The sequence below is a fragment of the Hyperolius riggenbachi genome, chromosome 10 (genome assembly GCF_040937935.1).
Source record: "Hyperolius riggenbachi isolate aHypRig1 chromosome 10, aHypRig1.pri, whole genome shotgun sequence".
Lineage (NCBI taxonomy): Eukaryota > Metazoa > Chordata > Amphibia > Anura > Hyperoliidae > Hyperolius > Hyperolius riggenbachi.
Window position 1 is genome coordinate 274,827,029 of NC_090655.1, and position 25,032 is coordinate 274,852,060.

A 25,032-nucleotide genomic window follows, 5' to 3' on the forward strand; every position below is an offset into this window, starting at 1 on the left:
ATGCTAAGTGTGCAGTTGGATAATGTTTGTTTGTGAGTCGTATGGAGTCACTAGAGGTTAGGTGGGTCTCCTGCAGGAAAGCCAGGTCTACATTAAGTTTTCTAAGATCCCGTAGTAAGGATGACCTTTTCTGCGGTATATTCAGGCCCTTGGTGTTTAGTGTACAGAGATTAATCATTGGTCATAGTATAGATGTATGTGTAGATTAGGTCCGAGAGTATTCGATGCGGTCTAGAAGGGGAAAGTAGGAGTACAGGTGAGGAGAGAGTGAGAATCCATAAGGCATAAGTTATATGAGACAGCGGTTGATAAACATTTTTAAAGAAACAGCCACTGTAAAATGTGTGGCACAGTGATGAGGCAACTGTAACAAGTTGCAGAGATAAGAACTGCCAAAAAAAAACACAGTCCCAGAAAAATTCTATGGGAGAGTGTGGCAGCTCTCCTGAGGTACATGCGGGTGAGCCAAGAGGGTCGCCCAGATCTCCTCTGCTATATAGCCAAAAACAGTTAAAAGGGTCATATATTAAGCATTGACAGTAATAATAACAATTACAATTAGGCACAGATGGTAAATATCATTGAAAATTAAAATAACAAACTAGAACAGGTTGGGAGGGAAGACAAGAAATAAGGGATAAACATAATGAAGGTGATATCTACGTCTGGACATGGTGTGTGTCCGGATCAGGAAAAAGCCATGACAGGATTCTGCTAATCAAGTGGGAAGAGCTTCCATGTCTTCAGAGGCCTCCGGATAGGTGAGACTGCGGAGAGAGCCTCTGGATCTGTCATTCATGTGACGAATCTTTCTTGGTGGCGATGTCGGGGACAGGGTAAGATCTTGTTGTAAGTTGGGTGGATGAGGGAGGCGGAGGCCTAGTTGTTTAAGGAACATGGGTGCATCGTCCAGGTCTGAGACTGAGAAGCGCGCACCATTTCTGCTGACCATTAAGCGAAAGGGGAATCCCCATTGGTATTGGATCTTAGCATCCCTCAGAAGTTGGGTGATCGGTCTGAAAGCTCTTCTCTTGGTCAGTGTGATAAGGGAGAGGTCATTATATATGGAAAGTTCATCGCCTTTGAAGGAGATTGTGGATGTATTACGGATGGCTCTTAGGAGTGCTTCCTTAGCTTCATAATAGTGCATCCTAATTATAACATCTTTAGGGCGCTGGGCTGTGGGTCTCCTCTCACCTAGTGAACGATGTGCTCTGTCCATCCTCCACATTTCGTCGGGGAGGTCAGGGACGATTGATTTATATAATTCTAGGAGGTGCATGGGAAGTTTTTCAGGTGTCACAGACATGGACATACCTTTAATGCGGATATTTTGCCGCCTCTCTCTGTTCTCAAAGTCCTCCTGTGTAGATCTTATTGCTTTGAGGTCAGATTGGATTAAGCGTTGCTCATCCTCCATGTCCTGCTGTTTAAGGGACATAGCGTCCATTTTCACCTCCAGGGAGGTGGTGCGATCTGCTAGTGTGATTATGTCCCCCTTAAGGTCCTTCACCGCTGCAAGGATTACCTGCTGGAGCGATTCCTGTAGGGCTCTATAATGTCTCTCTAGAGCCATCTCCAGTGTTGCTGAGGTGAGTGGGGTAAGATCTGGAGAGGCAGAGCTTTCCTCAGTGAGGTGCGCAGCTTGTTGCAGAGGAGAGGAGGACTGTTCAGCGGCGGATTCCGGAGCGTGGCCAGCGCCATCTTGGGAAGGCGGAGGGCGGAGAAAACGGTCCATGGAGCCGGTTTGCGGGGGGGCTTTAGGGTTGTTTTTTGCGGCCATCTGTGCCTGTGTGTGTCCTGGAGCTGGACCCGTGCTGGCCGCGTTACTGGAGCGGAGCGGTGGCTGCGTGCGGCCTGTAGTAGCAGAGGCGTGGGCTGGAGCTCGGAGCCTAAGCGGCCATCTTGAAATCGCCGCGCATGCGCCTCCTTGCTTGGCGGTCTTTTATGCAGGCTGTCCACGGAGCTCCGGAATCAGACATCTGACATGTTAGTGTGTCGGACAGGGCTGTGGAGTCGGTACAAAAATCCACCGACTCCGACTCCTCTAATTTGAATATAATTTTGTTGGTTCAAAGTATGTAACATAAAATGCATCTCTTAACTGCCAACACTTAGGAATTTTAACATACAACTGAAGTGAGAGGGATATGGAGGCTGCCATATTTATTCTCTTTTAAATAATACCAGTTGCCTGGCTAGCCACCTGATCTTCTGCCTCTAATACTTTTAATCATAGACTAAAACTAGTCCTTGGTAAGAGTACTTGTAGAAGGTACAGATAGGAACACAGAACATGGATCAGGCCCTAGGCAATGTAACTGTGGGTGCATGTAAGAATGATGTGTAGGTACTCTGCAGGGGAACGAGAAGATTCTTCCTCTATTATACATTCTTCATGCACAATCTGAGCATGGATCAGGCCCTAGGCAATGTAACTGTGGGTACATGTAAGAATGATGTGCAGGTACTCTGCAGGGGAATGAGGAGATTCTTCCTCTATTACACATTCTTCATGCACAATCTGAGCATGGATCAGGCCCTAGGCAATGTAACTGTGGGTACATGTAAGAGTGATGTGCAGGTACTCTGCAGGGGAATGAGGGGATTCTTCCTCTACTACACATTCTTCATGCACAATCTGAACATGGATCAGGCCCTAGGCAATGTAACTGTGGGTACATGTAAGAGTGATGTGCAGGTACTCTGCAGGGGAATGAGGAGATTCTTCCTCTATTACACATTCTTCATGCACAATCTGAACATGGATCAGGCCCTAGGCAATGGCCTCAATTCACCAGAGGAAAGTTAGTAAGAGACAAAAGGTCGGTATTTTATCTCATGCGGTATTTTAACACTTTGTTTGCAATTCACCACTGAGAGGATAGAGAGAGAAGTGTTCGGTAGCAGGTGATAATGGAGCGATAATGGAGCGATAAACGGTCGGTAGTTATGCGGTGTTAATGATTTGCATGCGATACTTTGCCTCTCTAGATGCTGGAAGTCAAGGATTGTGGGTAGGAGGAGGAGGTTATTACCAGCACGTGACCACAGATGGGTTCCCTCCCTGTTTTTTGACCCTCTCCTTCCATTACAAATCCCTCCCTCCATTCTGCATACTAAGCAGACTAAGCAATATTAAGCATTTACAATATTAAGTGGATGGGTGAAACGGAGGAGGTATTTGGATACATTTTCACACTCCCTCCCTATGAAAAATGTATCCAGATTCCTCCTAGGTTTCACCCATCCACTTAATATTGTAAATGCTTAATATTGTAAATGGGCTGCTCTCTGGTGCCTGAAATATGTACAGTATAAGCTGTTACTGTGTGCTGCTAGTACACTAGCTGCAGTGTGTGCTGCTCTCTGGTGCCTGAAATATGTACAGTATAAGCTGTTACTGTGTGCTGCTAGTACACTAGCTGCAGTGTGTGCTGCTCTCTGGTGCCTGAAATATGTACAGTATAAGCTGTTACTGTGTGCTGCTAGTACACTAGCTGCAGAGTGAGCTGCTCTCGGGTGCCTGAAATATGTACAGTATAGGCTGTTACTGTGTGCTGCTAGTACACTAGCTGCAGTGTGTGCTGCTCTCTGGTGCCTGAAATATGTACAGTATAAGCTGTTACTGTGTGCTGCTAGTAAACTAGCTGCAGAGTGAGCTGCTCTCTGGTGCCTGAAATATGCACAGTATAGGCTGTTACTGTGTGCTGCTAGTACACTAGCTGCAGTGTGTGCTGCTCTCGGGTGCCTGAAATATGCACAGTATAAGCTGTTACTGTGTGCTGCTAGTACACTAGCTGCAGTGTGTGATACTCTCTGGTGCCTGAAATATGTACAGTATAAGCTGTTACTGTGTGCTGCTAGTACACTAGCTGCAGAGTGAGCTGCTCTCGGGTGCCTGAAATATGCACAGTATAGGCTGTTACTGTGTGCTGCTAGTACACTAGCTGCAGAGTGAGCTGCTCTCTGGTGCCTGAAATATGTACAGTATAGGCTGTTACTGTGTGCTGCTAGTACACTAGCTGCAGTGTGTGCTGCTCTCTGGTGCCTGAAATATGCACAGTATAGGCTGTTACTGTGTGCTGCTAGTACACTAGCTGCAGAGTGAGCTGCTCTCTGGTGCCTGAAATATGTACAGTATAAGCTGTTACTGTGTGCTGCTAGTACACTAGCTGCAGAGTGAGCTGCTCTCTGGTGCCTGAAATATGTACAGTATAGGCTGTTACTGTGTGCTGCTAGTACACTAGCTGCAGAGTGAGCTGCTCTCGGGTGCCTGAAATATGCACAGTATAGGCTGTTACTGTGTGCTGCTAGTACACTAGCTGCAGAGTGAGCTGCTCTCTGGTGCCTGAAATATGTACAGTATAAGCTGTTACTGTGTGCTGCTAGTACACTAGCTGCAGTGTGTGATACTCTCTGGTGCCTGAAATATGCACAGTATAAGCTGTTACTGTGTGCTGCTAGTAAACTAGCTGCAGTGTGTGCTGCTCTCGGGTGCCTGAAATATGCACAGTATAGGCTGTTACTGTGTGCTGCTAGTAAACTAGCTGCAGAGTGAGCTGCTCTCTGGTGCCTGAAATATGTACAGTATAAGCTGTTACTGTGTGCTGCTAGTAAACTAGCTGCAGAGTGAGCTGCTCTCTGGTGCCTGAAATATGCACAGTATAGGCTGTTACTGTGTGCTGCTAGTAAACTAGCTGCAGAGTGAGCTGCTCTCTGGTGCATGAAATATGTACAGTATAAGCTGTTACTGTGTGCTGCTAGTAAACTAGCTGCAGAGTAAGCTGCTCTCTGGTGCCTGAAATATGCACAGTATAAGCTGTTACTGTGTGCTGCTAGTAAACTAGCTGCAGTGTGTGCTGTTCTCGGGTGCCTGAAATATGCACAGTATAAGCTGTTACTGTGTGCTGCTAGTAAACTAGCTGCAGTGTGTGCTGCTCTCGGGTGCCTGAAATATGTACAGTATAGGCTGTTACTGTGTGCTGCTAGTAAACTAGCTGCAGTGTGTGCTGCTCTCGGGTGCCTGAAATATGTACAGTATAAGCTGTTACTGTGTGCTGCTAGTACACTAGCTGCAGTGTGTGCTGCTCTCTGGTGCCTGAAATATGCACAGTATAAGCTGTTACTGTGTGCTGCTAGTACACTAGCTGCAGTGTGTGCTGCTCTCTGGTGCCTGAAATATGTACAGTATAAGCTGTTACTGTGTGCTGCTAGTAAACTAGCTGCAGTGTGTGCTGCTCTCTGGTGCCTGAAATATGTACAGTATAAGCTGTTACTGTGTGCTGCTAGTAAACTAGCTGCAGTGTGTGCTGCTCTCTGGTGCCTGAAATATGCACAGTATAGGCTGTTACTGTGTGCTGCTAGTACACTAGCTGCAGAGTGAGCTGCTCTCTGGTGCCTGAAATATGTACAGTATAAGCTGTTACTGTGTGCTGCTAGTACACTAGCTGCAGAGTGAGCTGCTCTCTGGTGCCTGAAATATGTACAGTATAGGCTGTTACTGTGTGCTGCTAGTACACTAGCTGCAGAGTGAGCTGCTCTCGGGTGCCTGAAATATGCACAGTATAGGCTGTTACTGTGTGCTGCTAGTACACTAGCTGCAGAGTGAGCTGCTCTCTGGTGCCTGAAATATGTACAGTATAAGCTGTTACTGTGTGCTGCTAGTACACTAGCTGCAGTGTGTGATACTCTCTGGTGCCTGAAATATGCACAGTATAAGCTGTTACTGTGTGCTGCTAGTAAACTAGCTGCAGTGTGTGCTGCTCTCGGGTGCCTGAAATATGCACAGTATAGGCTGTTACTGTGTGCTGCTAGTAAACTAGCTGCAGAGTGAGCTGCTCTCTGGTGCCTGAAATATGTACAGTATAAGCTGTTACTGTGTGCTGCTAGTAAACTAGCTGCAGAGTGAGCTGCTCTCTGGTGCCTGAAATATGCACAGTATAAGCTGTTACTGTGTGCTGCTAGTAAACTAGCTGCAGTGTGTGCTGTTCTCGGGTGCCTGAAATATGCACAGTATAAGCTGTTACTGTGTGCTGCTAGTAAACTAGCTGCAGTGTGTGCTGCTCTCGGGTGCCTGAAATATGTACAGTATAGGCTGTTACTGTGTGCTGCTAGTAAACTAGCTGCAGTGTGTGCTGCTCTCGGGTGCCTGAAATATGTACAGTATAAGCTGTTACTGTGTGCTGCTAGTACACTAGCTGCAGTGTGTGCTGCTCTCTGGTGCCTGAAATATGCACAGTATAAGCTGTTACTGTGTGCTGCTAGTACACTAGCTGCAGTGTGTGCTGCTCTCTGGTGCCTGAAATATGTACAGTATAAGCTGTTACTGTGTGCTGCTAGCAAACTAGCTGCAGTGTGTGCTGCTCTCTGGTGCCTGAAATATGTACAGTATAAGCTGTTACTGTGTGCTGCTAGTAAACTAGCTGCAGAGTGAGCTGCTCTCTGGTGCCTGAAATATGCACAGTATAAGCTGTTACTGTGTGCTGCTAGTAAACTAGCTGCAGTGTGTGCTGTTCTCGGGTGCCTGAAATATGCACAGTATAAGCTGTTACTGTGTGCTGCTAGTAAACTAGCTGCAGTGTGTGCTGCTCTCGGGTGCCTGAAATATGTACAGTATAGGCTGTTACTGTGTGCTGCTAGTAAACTAGCTGCAGTGTGTGCTGCTCTCGGGTGCCTGAAATATGTACAGTATAAGCTGTTACTGTGTGCTGCTAGTACACTAGCTGCAGTGTGTGCTGCTCTCTGGTGCCTGAAATATGCACAGTATAAGCTGTTACTGTGTGCTGCTAGTACACTAGCTGCAGTGTGTGCTGCTCTCTGGTGCCTGAAATATGTACAGTATAAGCTGTTACTGTGTGCTGCTAGCAAACTAGCTGCAGTGTGTGCTGCTCTCTGGTGCCTGAAATATGTACAGTATAAGCTGTTACTGTGTGCTGCTAGTAAACTAGCTGCAGAGTGAGCTGCTCTCTGGTGCCTGAAATATGCACAGTATAGGCTGTTACTGTGTGCTGCTAGTACACTAGCTGCAGAGTGAGCTGCTCTCTGGTGCCTGAAATATGTACAGTATAAGCTGTTACTGTGTGCTGCTAGTACACTAGCTGCAGTGTGTGATACTCTCTGGTGCCTGAAATATGCACAGTATAAGCTGTTACTGTGTGCTGCTAGTAAACTAGCTGCAGTGTGTGCTGCTCTCGGGTGCTTGAAATATGCACAGTATAGGCTGTTACTGTGTGCTGCTAGTACACTAGCTGCAGAGTGAGCTGCTCTCTGGTGCCTGAAATATGTACAGTATAGGCTGTTACTGTGTGCTGCTAGTACACTAGCTGCAGTGTGTGCTGCTCTCTGGTGCCTGAAATATGCACAGTATAGGCTGTTACTGTGTGCTGCTAGTACACTAGCTGCAGAGTGAGCTGCTCTCTGGTGCCTGAAATATGTACAGTATAAGCTGTTACTGTGTGCTGCTAGTACACTAGCTGCAGAGTGAGCTGCTCTCTGGTGCCTGAAATATGTACAGTATAGGCTGTTACTGTGTGCTGCTAGTACACTAGCTGCAGAGTGAGCTGCTCTCGGGTGCCTGAAATATGCACAGTATAGGCTGTTACTGTGTGCTGCTAGTACACTAGCTGCAGAGTGAGCTGCTCTCTGGTGCCTGAAATATGTACAGTATAAGCTGTTACTGTGTGCTGCTAGTACACTAGCTGCAGTGTGTGATACTCTCTGGTGCCTGAAATATGCACAGTATAAGCTGTTACTGTGTGCTGCTAGTAAACTAGCTGCAGTGTGTGCTGCTCTCGGGTGCCTGAAATATGCACAGTATAGGCTGTTACTGTGTGCTGCTAGTAAACTAGCTGCAGAGTGAGCTGCTCTCTGGTGCCTGAAATATGTACAGTATAAGCTGTTACTGTGTGCTGCTAGTAAACTAGCTGCAGAGTGAGCTGCTCTCTGGTGCCTGAAATATGCACAGTATAGGCTGTTACTGTGTGCTGCTAGTAAACTAGCTGCAGAGTGAGCTGCTCTCTGGTGCCTGAAATATGTACAGTATAAGCTGTTACTGTGTGCTGCTAGTAAACTAGCTGCAGAGTGAGCTGCTCTCTGGTGCCTGAAATATGCACAGTATAAGCTGTTACTGTGTGCTGCTAGTAAACTAGCTGCAGTGTGTGCTGTTCTCGGGTGCCTGAAATATGCACAGTATAAGCTGTTACTGTGTGCTGCTAGTAAACTAGCTGCAGTGTGTGCTGCTCTCGGGTGCCTGAAATATGTACAGTATAGGCTGTTACTGTGTGCTGCTAGTAAACTAGCTGCAGTGTGTGCTGCTCTCGGGTGCCTGAAATATGTACAGTATAAGCTGTTACTGTGTGCTGCTAGTACACTAGCTGCAGTGTGTGCTGCTCTCTGGTGCCTGAAATATGCACAGTATAAGCTGTTACTGTGTGCTGCTAGTACACTAGCTGCAGTGTGTGCTGCTCTCTGGTGCCTGAAATATGTACAGTATAAGCTGTTACTGTGTGCTGCTAGTAAACTAGCTGCAGTGTGTGCTGCTCTCTGGTGCCTGAAATATGTACAGTATAAGCTGTTACTGTGTGCTGCTAGTAAACTAGCTGCAGTGTGTGCTGCTCTCTGGTGCCTGAAATATGCACAGTATAGGCTGTTACTGTGTGCTGCTAGTACACTAGCTGCAGAGTGAGCTGCTCTCTGGTGCCTGAAATATGTACAGTATAAGCTGTTACTGTGTGCTGCTAGTACACTAGCTGCAGAGTGAGCTGCTCTCTGGTGCCTGAAATATGTATAGTATAAGCTGTTACTGTGTGCTGCTAGTACACTAGCTGCAGAGTGAGCTGCTCTCGGGTGCCTGAAATATGCACAGTATAGGCTGTTACTGTGTGCTGCTAGTACACTAGCTGCAGAGTGAGCTGCTCTCTGGTGCCTGAAATATGTACAGTATAAGCTGTTACTGTGTGCTGCTAGTACACTAGCTGCAGTGTGTGATACTCTCTGGTGCCTGAAATATGCACAGTATAAGCTGTTACTGTGTGCTGCTAGTAAACTAGCTGCAGTGTGTGCTGCTCTCGGGTGCCTGAAATATGCACAGTATAGGCTGTTACTGTGTGCTGCTAGTAAACTAGCTGCAGAGTGAGCTGCTCTCTGGTGCCTGAAATATGTACAGTATAAGCTGTTACTGTGTGCTGCTAGTAAACTAGCTGCAGAGTGAGCTGCTCTCTGGTGCCTGAAATATGCACAGTATAAGCTGTTACTGTGTGCTGCTAGTAAACTAGCTGCAGTGTGTGCTGTTCTCGGGTGCCTGAAATATGCACAGTATAAGCTGTTACTGTGTGCTGCTAGTAAACTAGCTGCAGTGTGTGCTGCTCTCGGGTGCCTGAAATATGTACAGTATAGGCTGTTACTGTGTGCTGCTAGTAAACTAGCTGCAGTGTGTGCTGCTCTCGGGTGCCTGAAATATGTACAGTATAAGCTGTTACTGTGTGCTGCTAGTACACTAGCTGCAGTGTGTGCTGCTCTCTGGTGCCTGAAATATGCACAGTATAAGCTGTTACTGTGTGCTGCTAGTACACTAGCTGCAGTGTGTGCTGCTCTCTGGTGCCTGAAATATGTACAGTATAAGCTGTTACTGTGTGCTGCTAGTAAACTAGCTGCAGTGTGTGCTGCTCTCTGGTGCCTGAAATATGCACAGTATAAGCTGTTACTGTGTGCTGCTAGTACACTAGCTGCAGTGTGTGATACTCTCTGGTGCCTGAAATATGTACAGTATAAGCTGTTACTGTGTGCTGCTAGTACACTAGCTGCAGAGTGAGCTGCTCTCGGGTGCCTGAAATATGCACAGTATAGGCTGTTACTGTGTGCTGCTAGTACACTAGCTGCAGAGTGAGCTGCTCTCTGGTGCCTGAAATATGTACAGTATAGGCTGTTACTGTGTGCTGCTAGTACACTAGCTGCAGTGTGTGCTGCTCTCTGGTGCCTGAAATATGCACAGTATAGGCTGTTACTGTGTGCTGCTAGTACACTAGCTGCAGAGTGAGCTGCTCTCTGGTGCCTGAAATATGTACAGTATAAGCTGTTACTGTGTGCTGCTAGTACACTAGCTGCAGAGTGAGCTGCTCTCTGGTGCCTGAAATATGTACAGTATAGGCTGTTACTGTGTGCTGCTAGTACACTAGCTGCAGAGTGAGCTGCTCTCGGGTGCCTGAAATATGCACAGTATAGGCTGTTACTGTGTGCTGCTAGTACACTAGCTGCAGAGTGAGCTGCTCTCTGGTGCCTGAAATATGTACAGTATAAGCTGTTACTGTGTGCTGCTAGTACACTAGCTGCAGTGTGTGATACTCTCTGGTGCCTGAAATATGCACAGTATAAGCTGTTACTGTGTGCTGCTAGTAAACTAGCTGCAGTGTGTGCTGCTCTCGGGTGCCTGAAATATGCACAGTATAGGCTGTTACTGTGTGCTGCTAGTAAACTAGCTGCAGAGTGAGCTGCTCTCTGGTGCCTGAAATATGTACAGTATAAGCTGTTACTGTGTGCTGCTAGTAAACTAGCTGCAGAGTGAGCTGCTCTCTGGTGCCTGAAATATGCACAGTATAGGCTGTTACTGTGTGCTGCTAGTAAACTAGCTGCAGAGTGAGCTGCTCTCTGGTGCCTGAAATATGTACAGTATAAGCTGTTACTGTGTGCTGCTAGTAAACTAGCTGCAGAGTGAGCTGCTCTCTGGTGCCTGAAATATGCACAGTATAAGCTGTTACTGTGTGCTGCTAGTAAACTAGCTGCAGTGTGTGCTGTTCTCGGGTGCCTGAAATATGCACAGTATAAGCTGTTACTGTGTGCTGCTAGTAAACTAGCTGCAGTGTGTGCTGCTCTCGGGTGCCTGAAATATGTACAGTATAGGCTGTTACTGTGTGCTGCTAGTAAACTAGCTGCAGTGTGTGCTGCTCTCGGGTGCCTGAAATATGTACAGTATAAGCTGTTACTGTGTGCTGCTAGTACACTAGCTGCAGTGTGTGCTGCTCTCTGGTGCCTGAAATATGCACAGTATAAGCTGTTACTGTGTGCTGCTAGTACACTAGCTGCAGTGTGTGCTGCTCTCTGGTGCCTGAAATATGTACAGTATAAGCTGTTACTGTGTGCTGCTAGTAAACTAGCTGCAGTGTGTGCTGCTCTCTGGTGCCTGAAATATGTACAGTATAAGCTGTTACTGTGTGCTGCTAGTAAACTAGCTGCAGTGTGTGCTGCTCTCTGGTGCCTGAAATATGCACAGTATAGGCTGTTACTGTGTGCTGCTAGTACACTAGCTGCAGAGTGAGCTGCTCTCTGGTGCCTGAAATATGTACAGTATAAGCTGTTACTGTGTGCTGCTAGTAAACTAGCTGCAGAGTGAGCTGCTCTCTGGTGCCTGAAATATGCACAGTATAGGCTGTTACTGTGTGCTGCTAGTAAACTAGCTGCAGAGTGAGCTGCTCTCTGGTGCCTGAAATATGTACAGTATAAGCTGTTACTGTGTGCTGCTAGTAAACTAGCTGCAGAGTGAGCTGCTCTCTGGTGCCTGAAATATGCACAGTATAAGCTGTTACTGTGTGCTGCTAGTAAACTAGCTGCAGTGTGTGCTGTTCTCGGGTGCCTGAAATATGCACAGTATAAGCTGTTACTGTGTGCTGCTAGTAAACTAGCTGCAGTGTGTGCTGCTCTCGGGTGCCTGAAATATGTACAGTATAGGCTGTTACTGTGTGCTGCTAGTAAACTAGCTGCAGTGTGTGCTGCTCTCGGGTGCCTGAAATATGTACAGTATAAGCTGTTACTGTGTGCTGCTAGTACACTAGCTGCAGTGTGTGCTGCTCTCTGGTGCCTGAAATATGCACAGTATAAGCTGTTACTGTGTGCTGCTAGTACACTAGCTGCAGTGTGTGCTGCTCTCTGGTGCCTGAAATATGTACAGTATAAGCTGTTACTGTGTGCTGCTAGTAAACTAGCTGCAGTGTGTGCTGCTCTCTGGTGCCTGAAATATGTACAGTATAAGCTGTTACTGTGTGCTGCTAGTAAACTAGCTGCAGTGTGTGCTGCTCTCTGGTGCCTGAAATATGCACAGTATAGGCTGTTACTGTGTGCTGCTAGTACACTAGCTGCAGAGTGAGCTGCTCTCTGGTGCCTGAAATATGTACAGTATAAGCTGTTACTGTGTGCTGCTAGTACACTAGCTGCAGAGTGAGCTGCTCTCTGGTGCCTGAAATATGTACAGTATAGGCTGTTACTGTGTGCTGCTAGTACACTAGCTGCAGAGTGAGCTGCTCTCGGGTGCCTGAAATATGCACAGTATAGGCTGTTACTGTGTGCTGCTAGTACACTAGCTGCAGAGTGAGCTGCTCTCTGGTGCCTGAAATATGTACAGTATAAGCTGTTACTGTGTGCTGCTAGTACACTAGCTGCAGTGTGTGATACTCTCTGGTGCCTGAAATATGCACAGTATAAGCTGTTACTGTGTGCTGCTAGTAAACTAGCTGCAGTGTGTGCTGCTCTCGGGTGCCTGAAATATGCACAGTATAGGCTGTTACTGTGTGCTGCTAGTAAACTAGCTGCAGAGTGAGCTGCTCTCTGGTGCCTGAAATATGTACAGTATAAGCTGTTACTGTGTGCTGCTAGTAAACTAGCTGCAGAGTGAGCTGCTCTCTGGTGCCTGAAATATGCACAGTATAAGCTGTTACTGTGTGCTGCTAGTAAACTAGCTGCAGTGTGTGCTGTTCTCGGGTGCCTGAAATATGCACAGTATAAGCTGTTACTGTGTGCTGCTAGTAAACTAGCTGCAGTGTGTGCTGCTCTCGGGTGCCTGAAATATGTACAGTATAGGCTGTTACTGTGTGCTGCTAGTAAACTAGCTGCAGTGTGTGCTGCTCTCGGGTGCCTGAAATATGTACAGTATAAGCTGTTACTGTGTGCTGCTAGTACACTAGCTGCAGTGTGTGCTGCTCTCTGGTGCCTGAAATATGCACAGTATAAGCTGTTACTGTGTGCTGCTAGTACACTAGCTGCAGTGTGTGCTGCTCTCTGGTGCCTGAAATATGTACAGTATAAGCTGTTACTGTGTGCTGCTAGCAAACTAGCTGCAGTGTGTGCTGCTCTCTGGTGCCTGAAATATGTACAGTATAAGCTGTTACTGTGTGCTGCTAGTAAACTAGCTGCAGAGTGAGCTGCTCTCTGGTGCCTGAAATATGCACAGTATAAGCTGTTACTGTGTGCTGCTAGTAAACTAGCTGCAGTGTGTGCTGTTCTCGGGTGCCTGAAATATGCACAGTATAAGCTGTTACTGTGTGCTGCTAGTAAACTAGCTGCAGTGTGTGCTGCTCTCGGGTGCCTGAAATATGTACAGTATAGGCTGTTACTGTGTGCTGCTAGTAAACTAGCTGCAGTGTGTGCTGCTCTCGGGTGCCTGAAATATGTACAGTATAAGCTGTTACTGTGTGCTGCTAGTACACTAGCTGCAGTGTGTGCTGCTCTCTGGTGCCTGAAATATGCACAGTATAAGCTGTTACTGTGTGCTGCTAGTACACTAGCTGCAGTGTGTGCTGCTCTCTGGTGCCTGAAATATGTACAGTATAAGCTGTTACTGTGTGCTGCTAGCAAACTAGCTGCAGTGTGTGCTGCTCTCTGGTGCCTGAAATATGTACAGTATAAGCTGTTACTGTGTGCTGCTAGTAAACTAGCTGCAGAGTGAGCTGCTCTCTGGTGCCTGAAATATGCACAGTATAGGCTGTTACTGTGTGCTGCTAGTACACTAGCTGCAGAGTGAGCTGCTCTCTGGTGCCTGAAATATGTACAGTATAAGCTGTTACTGTGTGCTGCTAGTACACTAGCTGCAGTGTGTGATACTCTCTGGTGCCTGAAATATGCACAGTATAAGCTGTTACTGTGTGCTGCTAGTAAACTAGCTGCAGTGTGTGCTGCTCTCGGGTGCTTGAAATATGCACAGTATAGGCTGTTACTGTGTGCTGCTAGTACACTAGCTGCAGAGTGAGCTGCTCTCTGGTGCCTGAAATATGTACAGTATAGGCTGTTACTGTGTGCTGCTAGTACACTAGCTGCAGTGTGTGCTGCTCTCTGGTGCCTGAAATATGCACAGTATAGGCTGTTACTGTGTGCTGCTAGTACACTAGCTGCAGAGTGAGCTGCTCTCTGGTGCCTGAAATATGTACAGTATAAGCTGTTACTGTGTGCTGCTAGTACACTAGCTGCAGAGTGAGCTGCTCTCTGGTGCCTGAAATATGTACAGTATAGGCTGTTACTGTGTGCTGCTAGTACACTAGCTGCAGAGTGAGCTGCTCTCGGGTGCCTGAAATATGCACAGTATAGGCTGTTACTGTGTGCTGCTAGTACACTAGCTGCAGAGTGAGCTGCTCTCTGGTGCCTGAAATATGTACAGTATAAGCTGTTACTGTGTGCTGCTAGTACACTAGCTGCAGTGTGTGATACTCTCTGGTGCCTGAAATATGCACAGTATAAGCTGTTACTGTGTGCTGCTAGTAAACTAGCTGCAGTGTGTGCTGCTCTCGGGTGCCTGAAATATGCACAGTATAGGCTGTTACTGTGTGCTGCTAGTAAACTAGCTGCAGAGTGAGCTGCTCTCTGGTGCCTGAAATATGTACAGTATAAGCTGTTACTGTGTGCTGCTAGTAAACTAGCTGCAGAGTGAGCTGCTCTCTGGTGCCTGAAATATGCACAGTATAGGCTGTTACTGTGTGCTGCTAGTAAACTAGCTGCAGAGTGAGCTGCTCTCTGGTGCCTGAAATATGTACAGTATAAGCTGTTACTGTGTGCTGCTAGTAAACTAGCTGCAGAGTGAGCTGCTCTCTGGTGCCTGAAATATGCACAGTATAAGCTGTTACTGTGTGCTGCTAGTAAACTAGCTGCAGTGTGTGCTGTACTCGGGTGCCTGAAATATGCACAGTATAAGCTGTTACTGTGTGCTGCTAGTAAACTAGCTGCAGTGTGTGCTGCTCTCGGGTGCCTGAAATATGTACAGTATAGGCTGTTACTGTGTGCTGCTAGTAAACTAGCTGCAGTGTGTGCTGCTCTCGGGTGCCTGAAATATGTACAGTATAAGCTGTTACTGTGTGCTGCTAGTACACTAGCTGCAGTGTGTGCTGCTCTCTGGTGCCTGAAATATGCACAGTATAAGCTGTTACTGTGTGCTGCTAGTACACAAGCTGCAGTGTGTGCTGCTCTCTGGTGCCTGAAATATGTACAGTATAAGCTGTTACTGTGTGCTGCTAGTAAACTAGCTGCAGTGTGTGCTGCTCTCTGGTGCCTGAAATATGTACAGTATAAGCTGTTACTGTGTGCTGCTAGTAAACTAGCTGCAGTGTGTGCTGCTCTCTGGTGCCTGAAATATGCACAGTATAGGCTGTTACTGTGTGCTGCTAGTACACTAGCTGCAGAGTGAGCTGCTCTCTGGTGCCTGAAATATGTACAGTATAAGCTGTTACTGTGTGCTGCTAGTACACTAGCTGCAGAGTGAGCTGCTCTCTGGTGCCTGAAATATGTACAGTATAGGCTGTTACTGTGTGCTGCTAGTACACTAGCTGCAGAGTGAGCTGCTCTCGGGTGCCTGAAATATGCACAGTATAGGCTGTTACTGTGTGCTGCTAGTACACTAGCTGCAGAGTGAGCTGCTCTCTGGTGCCTGAAATATGTACAGTATAAGCTGTTACTGTGTGCTGCTAGTACACTAGCTGCAGTGTGTGATACTCTCTGGTGCCTGAAATATGCACAGTATAAGCTGTTACTGTGTGCTGCTAGTAAACTAGCTGCAGTGTGTGCTGCTCTCGGGTGCCTGAAATATGCACAGTATAGGCTGTTACTGTGTGCTGCTAGTAAACTAGCTGCAGAGTGAGCTGCTCTCTGGTGCCTGAAATATGTACAGTATAAGCTGTTACTGTGTGCTGCTAGTAAACTAGCTGCAGAGTGAGCTGCTCTCTGGTGCCTGAAATATGCACAGTATAAGCTGTTACTGTGTGCTGCTAGTAAACTAGCTGCAGTGTGTGCTGTTCTCGGGTGCCTGAAATATGCACAGTATAAGCTGTTACTGTGTGCTGCTAGTAAACTAGCTGCAGTGTGTGCTGCTCTCGGGTGCCTGAAATATGTACAGTATAGGCTGTTACTGTGTGCTGCTAGTAAACTAGCTGCAGTGTGTGCTGCTCTCGGGTGCCTGAAATATGTACAGTATAAGCTGTTACTGTGTGCTGCTAGTACACTAGCTGCAGTGTGTGCTGCTCTCTGGTGCCTGAAATATGCACAGTATAAGCTGTTACTGTGTGCTGCTAGTACACTAGCTGCAGTGTGTGCTGCTCTCTGGTGCCTGAAATATGTACAGTATAAGCTGTTACTGTGTGCTGCTAGCAAACTAGCTGCAGTGTGTGCTGCTCTCTGGTGCCTGAAATATGTACAGTATAAGCTGTTACTGTGTGCTGCTAGTAAACTAGCTGCAGAGTGAGCTGCTCTCTGGTGCCTGAAATATGCACAGTATAAGCTGTTACTGTGTGCTGCTAGTAAACTAGCTGCAGTGTGTGCTGTTCTCGGGTGCCTGAAATATGCACAGTATAAGCTGTTACTGTGTGCTGCTAGTAAACTAGCTGCAGTGTGTGCTGCTCTCGGGTGCCTGAAATATGTACAGTATAGGCTGTTACTGTGTGCTGCTAGTAAACTAGCTGCAGTGTGTGCTGCTCTCGGGTGCCTGAAATATGTACAGTATAAGCTGTTACTGTGTGCTGCTAGTACACTAGCTGCAGTGTGTGCTGCTCTCTGGTGCCTGAAATATGCACAGTATAAGCTGTTACTGTGTGCTGCTAGTACACTAGCTGCAGTGTGTGCTGCTCTCTGGTGCCTGAAATATGTACAGTATAAGCTGTTACTGTGTGCTGCTAGCAAACTAGCTGCAGTGTGTGCTGCTCTCTGGTGCCTGAAATATGTACAGTATAAGCTGTTACTGTGTGCTGCTAGTAAACTAGCTGCAGAGTGAGCTGCTCTCTGGTGCCTGAAATATGCACAGTATAGGCTGTTACTGTGTGCTGCTAGTACACTAGCTGCAGTGTGTGCTGCTCTCGGGTGCCTGAAATATGCACAGTATAAGCTGTTACTGTGTGCTGCTAGTACACTAGCTGCAGTGTGTGATACTCTCTGGTGCCTGAAATATGTACAGTATAAGCTGTTACTGTGTGCTGCTAGCACACTAGCTGCAGAGTGAGCTGCTCTCGGGTGCCTGAAATATGCACAGTATAGGCTGTTACTGTGTGCTGCTAGTACACTAGCTGCAGAGTGAGCTGCTCTCTGGTGCCTGAAATATGTACAGTATAGGCTGTTACTGTGTGCTGCTAGTACACTAGCTGCAGTGTGTGCTGCTCTCTGGTGCCTGAAATATGCACAGTATAGGCTGTTACTGTGTGCTGCTAGTACACTAGCTGCAGAGTGAGCTGCTCTCTGGTGCCTGAAATATGTAGAGTACAAGCTGTTACTGTGTGCTGCTAGTACACTAGCTGCAGAGTGAGCTGCTCTCTGGTGCCTGAAATATGTACAGTATAGGCTGTTACTGTGTGCTGCTAGTACACTAGCTGCAGAGTGAGCTGCTCTCGGGTGCCTGAAATATGCACAGTATAGGCTGTTACTGTGTGCTGCTAGTACACTAGCTGCAGAGTGAGCTGCTCTCTGGTGCCTGAAATATGTACAGTATAAGCTGTTACTGTGTGCTGCTAGTACACTAGCTGCAGTGTGTGATACTCTCTGGTGCCTGAAATATGCACAGTATAAGCTGTTACTGTGTGCTGCTAGTAAACTAGCTGCAGTGTGTGCTGCTCTCGGGTGCCTGAAATATGCACAGTATAGGCTGTTACTGTGTGCTGCTAGTACACTAGCTGCAGAGTGAGCTGCTCTTTGGTGCCTGAAATATGTACAGTATAAGCTGTTACTGTGTGCTGCTAGTACACTAGCTGCAGAGTGAGCTGCTCTCTGGTGCCTGAAATATGTACAGTATAGGCTGTTACTGTGTGCTGCTAGTACACTAGCTGCAGAGTGAGCTGCTCTTGGGTGCCTGAAATATGCACAGTATAGGCTGTTACTGTGTGCTGCTAGTACACTAGCTGCAGAGTGAGCTGCTCTCTGGTGCCTGAAATATGTACAGTATAAGCTGTTACTGTGTGCTGCTAGTACACTAGCTGCAGTGTGTGATACTCTCTGGTGCCTGAAATATGCACAGTATAAGCTGTTACTGTGTGCTGCTAGTAAACTAGCTGCAGAGTGAGCTGCTCTCTGGTGCCTGAAATATGTACAGTATAAGCTGTTACTGTGTGCTGCTAGTAAACTAGCTGCAGAGTGAGCTGCTCTCTGGTGCCTGAAATATGCACAGTATAAGCTGTTACTGTGTGCTGCTAGTAAACTAGCTGCAGTGTGTGCTGTTCTCGGGTGCCTGAAATATGCACAGTATAAGCTGTTACTGTGTGCTGCTAGTAAACTAGCTGCAGTGTGTGCTGCTCTCGGGTGCCTGAAATATGTACAGTATAGGCTGTTACTGTGTGCTGCTAGTAAACTAGCTGCAGTGTGTGCTGCTCTCGGGTGCCTGAAATATGTACAGTATAAGCTGTTACTGTGTGCTGCTAGTACACTAGCTGCAGTGTGTGCTGCTCTCTGGTGCCTGAAATATGCACAGTATAAGCTGTTACTGTGTGCTGCTAGTACACTAGCTGCAGTGTGTGCTGCTCTCTGGTGCCTGAAATATGTACAGTATAAGCTGTTACTGTGTGCTGCTAGCAAACTAGCTGCAGTGTGTGCTGCTCTCTGGTGCCTGAAATATGTACAGTATAAGCTGTTACTGTGTGCTGCTAGTAAACTAGCTGCAGAGTGAGCTGCTCTCTGGTGCCTGAAATATGTACAGTATAAGCTGTTACTGTGTGCTGCTAGTACACTAGCTGCAGTGTGTGCTGCTCTCTGGTGCCTGAAATATGTACAGTATAAGCTGTTACTGTGTGCTGCTAGTACACTAGCTGCAGTGTGTGCTGCTCTCTGGTGCCTGAAATATGCACAGTATAAGCTGTTACTGTGTGCTGCTAGTACACTAGCTGCAGTGTGTGCTGCTCTCGGGTGCCTGAAATATGTACAGTATAAGCTGTTACTGTGTGCTGCTAGTAAACTAGCTGCAGTGTGTGCTGCTCTCGGGTGCCTGAAATATGCACAGTATAGGATGTTACTGTGTGCTGCTAGTAAACTAGCTGCAGGGTGAGCTTCAGCAGCTGTGAGAAAAACCAGATATCTCCAGGTACATTCAGGGGATAAATAGATGAAAAAATAACGAATGGCCACACCGCCTTTTTTCCCTGGTGAATTGTGATTTTGAGAAAAAATAACGACTATCACCTATTTATCGCATGGATTTATCTCTATCGATATTTCACCATATACTTCTGGAGAATTGCTATTTGGAGATATCACAGGAGGTAAATTACCTCCCATGAGATAAATAGGTCAGTAACCTCTGGTGAATTGAGGCCAATGTAACTGTGGGTACATGTAAGAGTGATGTGCAGGTACTCTGCAGGAGAATGAGGGGATTCTTCCTCTATTACACATTCTTCATGCACAATCTGAACATGGATCAGGCCCTAGACAATGTAACTGGGGGTACATGTAAGAGTGATGTGCAGGTACTCTGCAGGGGAATGAGGGGATTCTTCCTCTATTACACATTCTTCATGTACAATCTGAGCATGGATCAGGCCCTAGGCAATGTAACTGGGGGTACATGTAAGAGTGATGTGCAGGTACTCTGCAGGGGAATGAGGGGATTCTTCCTCTATTACACATTCTTCATGCACAATCTGAACCAGGTTTATGGGTGATAGACAACACCTCTGTGTTCAATGTGCACAACATTCTCAGTTGATTCCCTGCAGCTCTGTGGGGAGTGCATATGGAGAGTATAGTACTACTGTGTACCTTAAAGTAAACCTTAGACAGATTAAAGTTTTATACATACCTGGGGCTTCCTCCAGCCCCCTTCAGGCTAATCAGTCCCTCGCTGTCCTTCTTCGCCACCTGGATTTTTGGTAATTCAGCCAGGCAGCGCAGTCCAGCCGCGTGCTGCTTCCACAGCCAGAAGCATTCTGCATCTGCACAATAGTGCTGCGCAGGTGTAGTATGCTCCTGTCAGCAGAGCTTGTGCATGCGCACTGCATCCGATGGGCTCAAGTGCCTGGACCCACAGCAGAAGATCCAGGTGGCGGAGGAGGACAGCGAGGGACTGATTAGTCTGAAGGGGGCCGGAGGAAGCCCCAGGTATGTATAAAACTTTTATTTTCATCCGTCTCAGGTACCCTTTCAGTGTTCTCCCCAGAATTTTTTTCCAGCCGGGTGGCATGAAAAAGTCGCCGGGTGGTGTTGGATTTCATTGGGGGGGGGGGGGGGGTGCAGTGTAGCAAATGCTGCCTCCCCAACATGAAACGCAGCAAACGGTACATCCCAAACATGAAAGGCGGCAAATGCTGCCTCCCCAACATGAAACGCAGCAACCGGTACATCCCAAACATGAAAGGCGGCAAATGCTGCCTCCCCAACATGAAACGCAGCAACCGGTACATCCCAAACATGAAAGGCAGACAACCGTACATCCAATACATTAAAGGCGGCTAACGGTACATCTGATACATGAAACACAGATAACGGTACATCCCATACATTTAAGGTGCCTAGCGGTTCATCTCGTACATTAAATTAAACAAGTGTTACTTCCACTTTTACAGGACACACTGAAGCTGTGGTCCACAACATACTGAGTGCTTGAAAAAGGCACATACAGATATGATTACAATCAAATCTGGGTAGTTCCTGAACAAAATATGTGAATGACAAGTTAATGTTATCCTGTCAGAGTTCAGGCTGTCAGCAAATGCAGGAAAACCAAAAACAAACCTGCTGACAAGTGAATAATCTATACCTATAAACATGATACTTTTGTCTGCTGAAACAGATCATACTGGGGCACTCACAGCTTCTCTCCTAGAACTCCTGGGTGGCAGAAAGAGAGCAGGGGCAAGCGAACCAGGCTGTGGACACCGTTTTAAGCTCCCTGCTGTTTGAATGCAATTACACATCCCCTGCCAGGTGATTGGGCAGGGGGCGGTTTTCCCCCCGACAGCTCAGCCTCATGCTGAAGATTACCAGCGGCGAGTGCCACCCACAAGATGGCCGCTGTGTTGCACGATTAGGCAGGGGGAATTGTTGTGACAACAGCTCAGCCACAGTCCATAGCTGCAGGCTAGGGCTTACTAGCAGCGAGCGTCGCCCACAAGATGGCGGTTGCCGTATCGAGCGCCCGGTGGCCGCGCATCACTAATATTCAGGAAACTCCTGCTGGGCACCCCAAAGTTGACATATGGGGCAGCTCAGGCGGACGGGGACTGAAAACAGACGGCAGGCCGCCCACCTAATTAGCCCTGGGGAGAACACTGCCTTTAATTCGTAGTCACCAAACCAAATTTTAACAAAATAACAAATTATTTGATTTCATTAGCAAAGGGAGTACATTTGCATAAACCAGCATCAACGCAGAATTATTTCCATCTCATTGACCATCTCTATTAGTGACACAGCTACACATCAGGCTTTATTCTTACAGCATAGATGTTATTTAGTATACATATAAGAGATTCCTGTGTACACATCATATATACAGTCACAATCAGATATGTGTATCTGACTTTAAAAATATGGGGACTGCTTTATTGAAGCAGCACAAGTAACTATTTTTTGATGGACTAAGCACAGCTATTACTGTATATATAAATTATTTATGATGACTATTATCTGATAAATAGAACATTTTATCATATTTTCTATTTTAATTACAGTTTAAATTCATTAGGAGTCAGGTGCATTTTCTCCTGACTCCGAATCCAGGTACCCAAAAATTGCTCTGACTCCTCGACCCGACTCCACAGCCCTGGTGTCGGACATGCCCCTCAGATTGCAGGTTACTTTTAGCAGTAAGCACTTTCTCCAACTAGAGCAGACATAGCTTCAGCCCTGACCCCTTGTCATAGCTTCCGAAGAAGCGCTTGCGTGTGAAACTGCCGTCAGGCTCCCAGCAACCAGCACCCACCATTATCCACCTCCGCACCGGTATGTGTTTAGTCTATATAGACTGTGAAGTGATGATGTAACACACAGCCTACTTGTCTGCACATTGCCAAATAAAGGAAGTTGTACAGCAGTGCCGACCATCCTCTTTCCTTTCATCCCTAATGATAATTGTTCCTCCCCTCAGAATTCTCTAACAGGAAGTGATGCTGTTTCTCTATTTGCAGGGAGGAGTCCCGGCATCCGGAACCTCTCAGTGACCCGTCTCTCTGTATCCACAGACTGTACAACGGATGATGATGTCACTGGACAAGAGTCTCCTGCAGATATCCTGGTGACCCCAAATATTCCCCCAGACTCCCCTCACCTGTCTAACCCTGAGGGACCTCATACCCAGCACAGCTCTCCCCCTGCTGGAGGGTCCTATTCCTGTTCCACATGTGGGAAATGTTTTGTTTATAAATCAAATATTGTCAGGCACGAGAGATCTCACACTAGTGAGAATCCATATTCATGGGCTGAGTGTGGGAAATGTTTTGCACAGAAATCGCATCTTGTCAGTCATGCGAGATCTCACACTGATGAGAAGACCTATTCATGTGCTGAGTGTGGGAAATGCTTTGTTCGAAAATCATATCTTGACGTACATGAGAGAACTCACACTGGTGAGAAACCCCACACATGTGCTGAGTGTGGGAAATGTTTTGGTCATAAATCAAAACTTGTTGTACATGAGAGATATCACACTGGTGAGAAGCCCTATTCATGTTCTGAGTGTGGGAAATGTTTTACTGAGAAATCAAACCTTGCCAAACATGAGAGATCTCACACTGGTGAGAAGCCCTATTCATGTGATGAGTGTGGGAAATGTTTTTCAAAGAAATCAAACCTTGCCAAACATGAGAGATCTCACACTGGTGAGAAGCCATATTCATGTGCAGAGTGTGGGAAATGTTTTGCAAAGAAATTCGATCTTGTCATACATGAGAGGTGTCACACTGGTGAGAGGCCCTATTCATGTGCTGAGTGTGGGGAAGGTTTTGCGCGGAAATCGCATCTTGTCACACATGAGAGATCTCACACTGGTGAGAAGCCCTATTCATGTGCTGAGTGTGGGAAAGGTTTTGGTGATAAATCACTTCTTGTCAGGCATGAGAGATCGCACACTGGTGAGAAGCTCTATTCATGTGCTGAGTGTGGGAAATGTTTTACACAGAAATCAGACCTTGTCAGGCATGAGAGATCTCACACTGGTGAGAAGCTCTATTCATGTGCTGAGTGTGGGAAAGGTTTTGCACAGAAATCAGACCTTGTCAGGCATGAGAGATCTCACACTGGTGAGAAGCTCTATTCATGTACTGAGTGTGGGAAAGGTTTTGCACAGAAATCAGACCTTGTCAGGCATGAGAGATCTCACACTGATGAGAAGACCTATTTATGTGCTGAGTGTGGGAAATGTTTTGTTCGAAAATTGCATCTTGTCAGACATGAGAGATCTCACACTGATGAGAAGCCCTATTCATGTGCTGAGTGTGGGAAATGTTTTGCACAAAAATCACATCTTGTCAGACATGAGAGAACTCACACTGGTGAGAAACCCCACACATGTGCTGAGTGTGGGAAATGTTTTCGTCATAAATCAAACCTTGTTGTACATGAGAGATCACACACTGGAGAGAAGCCCTATTCATGTGCTGCGTGTGGGAATTTTTATGCAAAGAGAAAAGAGCTCATTTCACATAAGGAGATATCGCATTTGTAAGTAGCCCTATTCATATGCTGAGTGTGGGAAATGCATTTGAACAAGTTAATGCTTACCGGACACTTGTGTTTAGTGTGGGAAATGCTATGGTCACAAGTGTTCTTTTCCATTGCTTCTTTTATTTCTTGCTAGATGCACACAACAACATATTTACACAGAATCCTTTCATGTTGCTGAGTGCATTGGTTTGTAAAGCGTAAAAAGTTCCTGAAATAATGTGACATGAGAGTACTAAGCCTAGTTACAACTTACCTGTGACTACTTTTTATTTTGTACATTGTAAGGGTTAATAAACCAGGAGTTTTATCTATGCAAATGAGGGTAAGATCTGCAGTCACATGCAGCCATGGCTCTCCTGAAGAGTAAATAGAAGCCAAAACCCTTTTTTTCTGCATTTTAAGCTTTCATTGAAGCAAATTATGTAATCAATAACTGTTTATATTAAAAACAAATAGTGATTATGATTATCGATTGACTAGAAAGATCAGAATATAAGCCATACATTTTAAGAATCTTACATTGGTTTAAATAACAGATAAAGAATAGTCACAGATACAGGACTACCACAGTTGTCAGTTATCCAGTTATATCTTTTAAAGAGACTCTGTAACAACATTTTCAGCCTTATTTCCTCTATCCTATAAGTTCCTATACCTGTTCTAATGTGGTCTGGATTACTGCAGCCTTTTCTAGTTGTACTGTCTCTGTAATATATCTAATCTTCTTTTCTTTGTGAAGCTTTGTCGACCCAGGGAGGAATGGGCTGCCTCTGTTGTAATAAGTACAAGTTATGCACGCCCCCTCCAGGCTCTGTGTGCTTTTACTCCTCACTCTCTGCTCTCAATTTCAGCTTGTGCAGTTTGTGAGGCTGAGGGGGGGAAAGGGAGCTGCCTGTCACATGCTGAGAAGCTGTGACTAATACCAGACTGAAGTGCAGATAATTCACTATGGGATAAAAACTTTTAGTAATGTATGTATGTGTATATAGTATATTTATATGTGTGTGTGTATATATATATATATGTATGTTGTGACAGGGTGTCACAATGTTTATCAGAGAAAGTGCTGGATGGTGTATATGTTGCACCACGATTCCAGCACTTCATGTGTTAAAAGGCTCCAGGAATATTGTTGTTTTCTTCTTTCCTGAAGCCTAT

General features: G+C 46.3%; 1 protein-coding gene and 1 pseudogene across 1 annotated transcript in view; both read left to right on the forward strand.

The window, feature by feature from the left end:
- The window catches only part of LOC137535865 (golgin subfamily A member 6-like protein 7), a 38,358-nt gene extending 15,747 nt beyond the window's left edge, over positions 1-22,611 (forward strand). The window contains exons 2-3 of the mRNA XM_068257745.1: positions 22,341-22,447; positions 22,591-22,611. Coding sequence (XP_068113846.1) covers positions 22,341-22,447; positions 22,591-22,611 — 128 coding nt within the window. The remainder of the gene's footprint in view (positions 1-22,340; positions 22,448-22,590) is intronic.
- Positions 1-25,032, forward strand: part of LOC137537217 (zinc finger protein 208-like) — a 215,944-nt pseudogene that overhangs the window by 75,658 nt on the left and 115,254 nt on the right.